The sequence below is a fragment of the Aplysia californica genome, unplaced genomic scaffold, assembly GCF_000002075.1.
Source record: "Aplysia californica isolate F4 #8 unplaced genomic scaffold, AplCal3.0 scaffold00067, whole genome shotgun sequence".
NCBI lineage: Eukaryota > Metazoa > Mollusca > Gastropoda > Aplysiida > Aplysiidae > Aplysia > Aplysia californica.
The window spans coordinates 873,775-885,597 of NW_004797337.1; the positions used below are offsets into that span (position 1 = coordinate 873,775).

The 11,823-nt window shown below is 42.7% G+C and overlaps 1 protein-coding gene across 1 annotated transcript in view; it reads left to right on the forward strand.

Annotated features, from left to right (window-relative positions):
* The window catches only part of LOC101854071, a gene marked incomplete in the record, with an annotated part of 44,381 nt that overhangs the window by 11,658 nt on the left and 20,900 nt on the right, over positions 1–11,823 (forward strand). Inside the window, 14 exon segments of the mRNA XM_013079874.2 lie at positions 162–425; positions 1,164–1,316; positions 1,971–2,169; positions 2,935–3,187; positions 3,938–4,103; positions 4,629–4,808; positions 5,361–5,510; positions 6,033–6,262; positions 7,071–7,350; positions 7,775–7,968; positions 8,623–8,772; positions 9,437–9,619; positions 10,158–10,419; positions 11,302–11,449. Coding sequence (XP_012935328.2) covers positions 162–425; positions 1,164–1,316; positions 1,971–2,169; positions 2,935–3,187; positions 3,938–4,103; positions 4,629–4,808; positions 5,361–5,510; positions 6,033–6,262; positions 7,071–7,350; positions 7,775–7,968; positions 8,623–8,772; positions 9,437–9,619; positions 10,158–10,419; positions 11,302–11,449 — 2,812 coding nt within the window.

Below are 11,823 nucleotides of genomic sequence, written 5' to 3' on the forward strand. Positions count from 1 at the left end.
GTGTCCATAACATAACGAAAAATAACTATATTATTGTATTCGACGGGAGGGACTGGGGGATAGACAAGGTGAAGTGAGGGATTTGAGGCGGGAGGATGGGGGAGGAGGGGGCAAACCATTCAGTTTCAAGTTGTAGAAGCTAGTTATGTACAACCTAAAAGTGCCACACTGTCTCCCCTACTTTCAACAAGACTAAAGAAGCTCCCAGTCTATTCATAACCTCCCCTTCTTCCCCCAACAGAGAAGAACAATTTCGCCGAGGTGTAGAGGCCTCCGAGCTGAGGTTTTCCTTCCAAAACGGCGTCGTGGCTCAAATCTGTTCCGGCCAATCCGAGGATGCCTGGGTGACCAACTTCAAGAAGGGAATTCTCTCCAGCTTCCAGAACAGCATGGATGACCTGACGAAGGCCCAGAATCTTACAGAGGTAATGTCACAGTCTTGATATTTAGTCACGCACATCCCTCGGAAAAATAGCTGAAAGTCAAAGTTTAATCCCATCAGGCTTGAAAACTTAAAACTGTTTAGTGTAGATAGAGATAAAAAAAAAGCACTACTTATTATTCCCAGGCAAAAGATAATAGCCTTATATTTTCTTTAACAGCTATTTCCTTGGTTTAAAAAAAGTTAATATTCGTATCTGAGTCAGTGCCTTTATAACTTTCAGAAATGGCAATAAAGAGGCTTATATGTTTGATGAAGAAATAAAGTTTCAAGGAGGACTTTTTGTATCTGTGAGTTACTTCAAATTCAGCTTTATGAGGGTTCCACATCTCCCCTAAAAAACGAAAGAAAATGATGGCTGACACCCTGTTATTCAAAATGCTCTACTCTACATCAGCCTCACGATACGAAGCACAACAAGATAGTTCATTCAGCCAAAAAAAGTGTCCCCGGAAGTCCGCGCAATGGTTCAGATGACGCTACAGTCTTTGCTCTCTTTCGTTTCTCCAGAAGAGAAATAGGAGTACCACTGTTTGTTAGTTTCTTTTTTTTCACACTAGTAAGGTAACTCTGATCGCAAAGTTCGCACTTTTTCGAAGAGGGGGCTAAGAATTTTAAGGACACTTTTTTTAAGTTGGCTCAAAGAGAGAGAGAGAGAGGAGTGCATTATCTTGTTTGGTTTAGAATTGAACTTTACGATCTCCCCATTCCATCCCCACAGACTGATGTTGCCGGCGAGTGCCGCACCGAGTACAAACTGGTCAGCGACGGCTACTACAGCGTCAGCATCAAGAAGAGCAAGGACATTCTGAGCTGTACCAAACGTCACCAGTACAAGACCATGCTGCAGATGTCTCCTTACAATGTACCCTCTGTGAGTAAAATTTCAGACCTGCCTGGTATTTGGAGCTCGACACTCTGCTAGAACATTGTATATCAATCAGTTATAAAGTCTCTTATTCATTATGTCCCCATCTGTAAGAACAACGTTAGATCTGTGAATGTTGGGTACTTGACCCCCAGACAGAACATTCTACACCATTATTTTATAAGGTATCAATATTCTCTTTGTGAATGAAATGTCAGACCTGCCTATTTTTGGAGCTTGACCCTCAAGCAGAACTTTGAGGATAATCCATTTATAAGATATCAGATGTCCATCTCTGTAAGTACAACGTCCGATTTATTTTTCAAACTTGGCACACAACTGGCACGATGTATATCATTATTTTTCAGGTATCTATGTTTTCTATTTGTATTGAAAAAAAGCTTCTAAAAGTGTTTTGCTTTTCTCTTGCTGCCTTCTTTTTTTAATCAAAGACATTTATTAGTCACAGACCATCAGGGGATTAGTGTGTGTTCTACTGAGGTCTGCATCGTATACTTTTCCAATGTTACTGTTACACTAAGAATACTATGTTCTTGGCAAAATTATTTACTTGTTATTTTGACTCATGGTGACCCCTCACGATTCAACACCACTGTCCCACCACCTCACAACTCAACACCACTATCCCACCTCCCACAGGAAATTCAGTCCCTCCCGATCATGAAGACCACACACGAGTGTGAGCAGGACATCCAGAAGGCCGGAGTTCTCAAATCCAGCACGTGCACTGAGACTCACGTCTACAGGCCCTTCGCCAACGGAAACAGTGGAGGGATGACTGAGGTCAAGCAGACCTTGACTTACAGAACGTCTCAATCTGGAGGCAGATCTCGCCCAGGTAAAGACAAACAAGAAATGTTAACAACATCGCACGCACATATTAGATCTGTTTGGGCAAGTAAACGATGGAAGTACGTAATGTAGAAATTATTTAGGCTTTGACTCTTTTGAGTGTTGACGGTTGGCGAATGCTTTTGCGTTGTTTGCCCATTCTCTCCTTCTTCTTTTTTGTGTCTGTTGCCCTCATGTACACATTAAATGTTGGGCACCTATATGACCTAATTGTATTTCCACTGCCGTAAATGTCTTACTGAAACGACTCTTTTGGGCGGTGGTCGCGACACATGTTGTCCCAAAGACCGGCAAAGGAATGTGCTGAATTTGAAAAAAATGTAGGAGAGCAGCTAGCAACAGTATATAATGGCTTTGATATTGTCGGTCTATATTGCGCGATGTCCACCCTTATACGGGGTGCCAATTGCGTATGGGATCGGGTCGGGTTGGAGGCGATCGCCCAACTCGTCCCCTGAAAACAAACGCGTTTGTTTTTGAGGCGCCGATTCGGGCGCGATAGGCCTGTGCCATGATAGCCGCTTTGCACCTTCAATCTGGCTAGCAAACCGACCTGACCAGACCTGATACCCCAATGGGCACCCAGTATTAGCTTTTATGCCCCACATCTTACCTTCGAGTATTTCCTTCATAATGATGTATGGGCGTTTTATATGACCAAAATGTATCATTTTCTTTACTTCATGTTGTTAAACAAGGTGTATCTTGTGTGGAGAATATGTGATAATTATTATATGTATCTATTTCACAGCCACCATCAGAAGTAGGGACACTCTGGTCTTTGACCACTCTGCTAGCCTGCCAGACACCAAGATGGCCCGTGTGGAGGCGGAAAGACGTCTGCGTGACATCTGTGCCACGTCCCAGCATGACGTCAGATCAGAGTCCCCACGCCAGTTCTCCGATTTGGTCAGTGCCATGCGGTCACTCTCCCAGAAGGACCTGGAGGATCTGCACAAACTGCTCAAGACCAAGTCTCTCTGCCCGGAAAACGAGAAGACCTTGTAAGTTTTGGGAACAGTCTGGGTTCTGGGAACGACTTGTAATTTGATTGTGTATGGAGGTCGCGACGTTCTTTATTATCACGATCTCATTGAGAACGCACTAGTTGCAAAGAATTAGGGTATGTGTTTAACAGATGTTGGGATGTGTTTGCACTTTCGTTTCTATCAAATGTCTATCGTCTTTTTCTCTCCTTCTATTTTTTTGCCTGTTACTCTCTAGTAACAACTCTAATCGTCGAAACTTATATGATCTAATTGAGTTTCAAGAACCGTAAAACTCTTAATAAAGCTAAACATTTTTTTTTAGGAAATAAAGAAAGGATTTGGCAGTGGATTGATACCAGAGCACGACTTTCAATTCTGATAAGTAATGTTTTCTGCACAAGAGAAGAAAATGCGTTGTGCAGTTTTTTAATTCACATTGATCTGCTAAAAGTGATATGTATCTACATGTAGTGTCCATAACATAACGAAAAATAACTATATTATTGTATTCGATGGGATATTTGTTAGACAATAGATTTTATACAATATTGGAGCAAAGCATTATTGAAAATACCGCCTGTCCCAAAATATGTCTATTGTCCGATTAGCGACTTTTAGTTTTCCCTAATTTGTTTTTTTCCCCTTATTGAATAATTTACTGTAACTTAGAGGTACACTATACATTGAAGAACCAAGTGTCAGGAGTAATATGTAATATAAGCGAAAGGTTTTATTTCTATAACGAATGTTGTGTTGTTTTCCCAGCAAATTCTTTTTGGATGCTCTGCCCCTGACTTCCACTGACGCATCTGTGAAACTGATGACGTCACTGATCACCGACAAAGATGTGAAGGGCATGCTAGCTCAGGCCTGGATCACCTCTTTGGGTTTCGTTCAAGCCCCGACATCTGATATGCTTCTCAATGCTAAGGTATGATTATTGTATCCACTTTCCACACGAGAAATCACACTCAGCATCATCTGCATTTTTAATTTTGAGAGGGATACACAATCCGGCACGAGAGACGTAGACTTAAATGCTCGATTAAAAATTACTCCCGAATCAGGAATCGAACTAAAGTCTCTTGATTGCGACCGCGAAACGCCTAACCACTACACAACAGACGCTGTTACCCAATGTTTACTTTTTTACATTTAGTCGGCATTCTATTCAGTCGTTCAGTCTGCCAGTGATTTATGGACATGAGAACTCACTGATATGATTGTATTATTTCACTGTATAGACAGCATAACTCACATATATGATTATATTACTTCACTGTATAGACAACGTAACTCACAGACATGAGTGTATTATTTCACTGTATAGACAACTAAATTCACAGACATGAGGGTATCATCTCACTGTATGGACACCTGAACTCACAGACATGAGTGTATCATCTCACTGTATAGACAACTGAACTGACAGACATAATTGTACTGTCTCCCTCAGACCCTGGTGGACAGTGAGCACACAAGAGCGGAGTCCCTCCTGCCTGTCTCCTCCATGGTCAACAACTACTGCAGGAAGATGACGTCATGTGACCAGGACTACGCCGTGCTCAGCGTTATGGCCTCCCTGGAGAGGGACATTGGCTACTACTGCGACGCTTCTGGAAAGAATTTTGAAAAGGTTAGAACACAAATATTTAATGAGCAATAATTGGTTAGGTTGATTCATTCTAATTTTACAGAGTACCAACATTTTCATTCGTCCACGACGGAGAGGGGGCCAGAGAGAGGGAAAGAGCGTACAGAAACATAAGATTTTCCTTCAGTGTTGTAACCCTCTTCTAAATATTATATCCAACCAAAGTGTTCCTGTGTTTTCTATTATTAACTCTTTTCGGTCTCTAAGCGCAATAATGCGACGGTGAAAATTCTCCGTTCCGGTCACATGGGACTGCACCAGGCCCGAGAAGTCCGTTGCAGTCACTCTCCTGGGTGGGTGACCAGGTGGGGTATTTCGTACTTCTCGCTGTGTGACTGCAAAGTGTTAATTTGACGACACCTATTATTATTTACCGTTCTTCGTTCGGCCACTAGATCTACACCATCCAAGATAATAAAAACTGCCTTTACTTTTCCCTTCAAAGCTTTGTTTCTTCCCCTCAATTATATAACCAAACTCGTGTCGATAGTGCCGTAAAATTTGTACTCAACCAAATCCCTCAAATCCCCGCAGGTCCTTCTGTCCCTGAGAGCCATCGGGAACGCCGGACACGCCACCCGTGCCGCTGACGTCATCAACAGGTGTCTGAGCGCCACTTCCAACCCGCTGGAGATCCGGGTGACCGCTGCTGAAGCCTTCAGACGGATGCCTTGTGGCGCTAAGGTGAGGGATACGCCCCCTTGAACTACTAGGCGAACCTGCTTTAACGGCCACCAGTATAAGACAATCGCCTGTACTAACGGTCACTTCCCATTTCCTCTTTTGTATTTTCTGTCCTGTATGAAGAACGCATTTAGTTACGCAGGTCTATGAAGTACAATGAAAATCAGATAAAGACTGCATCTACACACAGCTCTACAATATGCAAGTTATTTCTTTGTTAATGAAAAAAAAGGTTACCAACTCGATTTGATGTTGTCTTGTAGTCAGTGGGTTTCACAGATGAGTTCTCGTATCAGCTATAAATTTTTGTTCTGTAGATTTTGCATGTTTGTATGGTGCCTCACCTTCTGTTGTGACATTTGACTTCTGAGACAGAATACCACCCGTTGTTTCTTTTTGTGGACAGCAGAACATCTATTTCTATGTGTGCTACAGAAAAGCATAATATGTTATATCCACGTTCGTTGCAGAACATCAATGGGTATTTTTATGTGAATGTGTGTATATGTGTGTTTTGTTCAGGAAACTGAGCTGTGGAACACTTACGAGAACGGCGACCTTGACTCCGAACTCCGAGTGGCCGCCTATCTAGCCCTGATGCGCTGTCCCAGTGACGCAATCCTGGGCAAAATGGCCGCCAGTCTGGTCAACGAGGAAGATGACCAGGTCGGATCCTTTGTCTACAGCCACTTGACTAACCTGAGAGAGACCTCAGACCCACACAAGCAAGACGTCGCACGTGCTGTGAAAAAGTGAGTTGTTGTTGGAGACGATCTCGTCTTGGCTGTTTGACTCACGTGGTGATTTCGAGACCTTATAAACAAAGAGGTTTATTAATTCGTCGTGTGGGATCAAAAGGATTCAATCTATTAATAACATACTAGAATCTACACGGGAATCGTCGTTTCGTTCTAATGTGACTATTCTGCTCCCGTAAAATGCTCAGGGAAAAGGGTTTCTATTTTGCTTTTGGGTTTAGAATTTATAAACTTTGACGTCCAATGTCTCAAAAGTGCTAAAAATGCAGCATATAGTCTTTATAACCTCCTGCTGCGTTGTTTCTATAACTCACAAGTGCCCCTCCTAGAAGTTATGCGTGCTGATATAATAAACGTTATTGTGATTAGAAAATTCGTTCCTCAAAAACAAACAAAGCTCAGTATCAATTTATTTTGCTGTTGTTAAATATCTGTCATTAAGTATACAAGAAATGCAAGACAGACAGACTGAAACATTAGAAAGTGAAATACGAAAGAGGACTTACTAATGATGCCTTTTAACCACCCGCATAAATCTTCGTGAAAAACAAAACACACTAAGAATTATTTTTTTGTTTAATATTCGAGGTTTTGTCTCTGTTCACAGCGGAGTATTGGGGGATGAGGTAGGATGGGGAGAAGGGGGGGGGGGGGTGGGGGATGAGAGGAGGTGAAGAAAGATTTAGTAAGGTTAGTGGCAAGCCAGGTGGATGTAATGTAAATCTGTTTTGACATTCTATCTCAGTTGCAGTAGTGAAACAATCGTTTTTGACCGCACCTCACGTCACTTGTCTATCCCCAGCCTCGCCCTGGAAAAGGAGTTTGACCTGAACACCCTCAAGTTTTCCCGGAACTTCGAGGCTTCCACACTCCTCAACAAACTGAACACAGGATTCACGGCCGAGAGCAACCTCGTCTGGTCCAGCGTCTCCCAGATGCCCAGATCTGTCACCGGAAATCTGACCATTGACCTGTTTGGTCAAGCCATCAACTTGATGGACTTTGGAGCTCGTCTTGAAGGGTTGGAGTACCTCATGAAGAATCTGTTCGGACCCTATATGCCAGAAGAGAAGAAATTCAAGGTATTACTTGAGCATGATCAAAGTGTGGTTGGTTTAATATATTTGAAGCAAAAATGTTTTGACAGTTTTGGTTTTCAAGACATCATAATATAAAGCAACATGTGATTGTTACAAATCTGCAAGTGTAACGAGAAACAAAGCAAGCAGATATGCAACCTCAAGGTCTTGCCTTTTGACATGTAGCTTCTTATTGAAAACACAATGATTCATTACTTCCACTGTTTAGAAAACAGCATTTGCTGCATGTTTACTAAATGATCCATTATTTCATTGTCTAGAGAATAGTATTTGCAACAAGTGTCCATGCACTTTTTAACGCAGCAATAACAACAATAACAACAACAAAAACAACAACAACAACAACAACATTCAGCCAATCAAGAACTCTTCTCTCACAATCAACAACAATTCTCGATGTTCTCAGAGCCCCACGAAAGCAGAAGATGTCGAAGGCTCCGTCTACGGTCGAGTCTTTGGTAACGAGATGTTCTTCATGCACAGCAAGACAATGACTTCCCCCTTCAAGAAACTCCCCACAACCTGGCTGGACCTTCTTATCCAGCTGTCCAAGAAACAAGACTACACCCTGACCCAGTCAGCTCAGTTTATGGACGTCAGGTAAAGGGAACACATTTCAAACTGTTTTTGTCGTTAGCGTGACCTACGGGAACTTTTTGTTGTTATTACAATGTTGGTTTGGGGGGGGGGGGGGGATACTACAAAAGAGTAGCGCTTTAAAGTCACAGGTAAAACCATAAGAAGGTGATCTATCTTATACTTTGGCAGACAAGCCCTCCAGTTTAGATAAGGGAAAGGCGCTGCTATTCCTGATGTTTGTGATCATTACAAGCTGCTTGCTGTTATTTTCCTATACTTTATTCTTATAGTTGCAATAGTATTGTCCCCAGAGCTTGAGGCATTTTAAAGATTGTAGCACGTTTAGGACAAAGACTTGAATAATTACTTTTTTTCAATTGGGCAAGAAAAGCTAGTACGTTTTCGTGAACATCCAACTACTTCCTTTTCACCATCGCCTGAGATGTAGCAATTAGACGCTTTGCCATCGCACGCAGAAGGCCCAAATTCAGTTCCCGTGTAGAGGGAGTTTTACCGAGTATATCAGTCTTTCTGATTGGACAATGTACCCTTCTCAGGCCACGTTGGCCATATCAAGCAGCGTCAAAGCCCGCCTCTCAAATGATCTGAACTGTATCGATCGGGGTGTAAAAACACCTACATTTTAACAAAAACCCTCCACCCTGGTGTCCCCAGCATGATCATCCCCACAACGGCCGGTCTGCCCATCCACATCGACGTCAACGGAACCGGCACTCTGGACCTGGTCCTCAGTGGAAAGATGGACCTCCGCAAACTGGGCTCTTCTCCCCGCTCCCTGGACATTGATGGAGAAATCCGACCAAGGTTAGTCGCCTCACTTTATCAAGTCAACAAGTTACTCTTTCTGATGAATTGTTGTAAAAACTGAGAATCTTCTGATATGTTGGAGTCTTCACAAATACTTTAGAGACGGGGTATTTAAGGGCGGGGGGACAGTATAATTGCAATTACAATTTGTGACTGGAGAATTGAAGCTGAAGTGAAATCAAGCACAACCCTTTTGTTGTATATCTCAAAACACAAGAGTTCAGTGCATAATTTTAGGGCTTGTAGATGTCTGTTGAACAGCTATGCAGATTTTGAAAGCAACTGCCACTCATTGTTTAATAAAAGAATCAAATGATGTTATCTATTGCGTTCCCCAGATAGCATTCCTCTGTGCCGTAGAACTCATCAAAGTGGTAACATCAGGAAGTGACATATGTGGTTTTCTGGGGCACTTGATATAATAAGAGCTTTGAACGTCTTGCTCTTATGAAAATATAAAAGGCATATGGAGCAGGGGCAGACCCAGACAAAACTATTTTTGGAAAATCTGAATAAATGGTTGAGGAGGAAACACCAGGATAATGTAAGATTCTTAGAGCATTCAGGCGGAGAAAGGAATGGAGAACCATTATCATTGATGTCTTTTTCATACCTGGCCCTTCATGATGATGAGTAACACTAAACTCTTTAACATTTGTAGCGCTGCTGTTGAGATCTCTGGATCTATGTCTGTGGACGCCATGGTGACCAGGACAGGACTGCGCATGCGCAACACTCTTCACACCAGCACTGCTCTGAAGGGTCGCGTACAACTGGAGAGAGGCCAACAGCTCAACTTGGAGTTGGACACCCCTGAGGACAAGATGGAAATCTTCAATGCCAGGTATTTAGTAACGAAACGTACATGTGCAGTTGAACCTGTCTAAGATGACGAACGAGTATCGAAGAGAGAAGTAGATATCTTAAATAGGCGATTTTCTTGGACAGCATCATTATGATATTGTATAAAAATGCAAGGAGTTTGGGTGGGGGGGGGGGAGGGGGTTGGAAGACGCCATTTGGACTGGTGATAATCTTGAGCAAGTGGTTGTCAGAGTATGTTCGACTGCATATGTTCAGGGAATTCTCTTTGGGGTTTTTTTTTCTCCAAACTTTTCAAAGCTTGGAAGGGAATGTCAATAAAGAGCAGACGCATTTGAGCTCTTGGAATGATTTTTTTCTCTTCTGTCCAAAACATGGACTGTTTTTGGGTACTTTGGTTTTGCCAATGAATTCCACAGTTTTTCACTTACTGTTTTCCTTACCTTGGTTGTGCCAATACGTTTTACAGGTCTTCCCATACTGTTTATCATACCTTAGTTTCATCAATGATTTCTACTGTTCTTCACTTGCCATTTACCCCGTCTTGGTTCTGCCCCCAGGTCAAAGTTCTTCATCCTCCACAACGACGTGGAACAGGAGCAGGCCATGATCACGGAGAACCGACAAGAGTTCAAAATGTGCTCCGGTGGCCAGCTTGCCGATTTGTCCGGAATGGAGCTGTGTGGCGAGCTGACCTTCGCTAACGCGTCCATGAAAACCACCGGCCCTTACTTTCCTCTGACTGGACCCACCTCTGGCAGCCTGACGCTTTACAAGAGAGACTCACACAAGGGCTACAAGATCTTTGCCAAGCGTGTGGAGGTAGGCTCGAGTCGATAGATTATGCCCTCGCTATATACTATATCTAAAGGAAATCCTTTATATCTTGAAAAAATGACAGAATATCCTTTGCATTGTTCTTTTTCATTTGTTCCAATAAAGCTAGTGATGTGTCATATCTGTCCAATCAAGCCTAACCGTATATACATTTTGCCTGTCTCCTTGCAAAACTAGCACTAATCGCAGGAGATTTCCTCCATTGCAAAGGTGATAGCTTAAACATACATTATTTCTTTTTATTGGGAGACACTATCAAAATCGCTTTCTAGGACCAGGACAGAGGTTTAAACATTGGCAATGACAAGACTAAGTACATTAAGTACAAATACTAAGTGTCGTCGGTAGCCTAGTGGTTAGGCTCTCGGATTCGCAACCGTAAGGTCGTGGGTTCGAATCCCGTCCGGGGCCGACGTTGTGTCCTTGGGAAAGGCACATTACACGAATTTTCCTCACTTCACCCAGGTGGGAATGGGTACCCGGCTATAGACTGCGAAAGATCTTTTCAGTTTGATAGAGTTTCAGCGCTTATTCAGCTGCTTGCACTGTATGCTTCCCTGGAAGCTGAGAATGTTTCTGAGTGTTCTATGGTCTGCTGGGGTAATAATATAGTGCAAAACGCATAGAGCCTGCTGTTGAGCGGGGATATGCACTGTACAAATGCTATTTATTACATTAAATGGATTTTATCAGTAGAATACCATCGCGAAATCCCGTTGTCTAGAATGGATATTACGTTGAATAAGTTCTCGGAGTGTATTATATAACTGCCGTCTGAGCAATATTGGTACCAGAATATAATATAGTCTTGTGGCTTTCAATACTCGTAAAATACAATGACATTGAGCGTTTCCGCACTGTTCTCAGAACAAGAAAGCTAGCATTGCCCAGATTTCTCTGAACACACCGGGCTCAAAGGTGGATCGTGCCATCCTGCTAGAGATTGACGTGGACTACCCCAAACAGTCTCTGGACGCCATCATGAGGACTCCGTGGAAAAAAGCTGCTGTCAGAGGTAAGATTTTTTGTGGGACAGGGCTCGGCAAAGCCAAGTCGAGTGAACCATTAATGTTTTCAAACGGGCGAGTGAATTGAGGGGGATAGTGCACATAAATGTAAACGTCGTAGATTTCTTCCAAATGCTGGTCTTTGAGAAAATCTGTTCTTCTCAAGTCAATGTTTTAAGGAATAAAGTCTGATAACTTAGTTTGCAAAAGTAATCAAAACTGGATATCTTGTGAGGGAAACGAATTCGATTTCCTCAGAGAATAATGGAGTATTATTGAGTTTGTATTCTAACTTGAAACCGGACTAGAGAAGTCGAGGAGGGGAAAGTGAGAGGAGGGGGAGGAGGAAGAGGAGAGGGAAGAGGAGAAGGAGGAGGAGGAG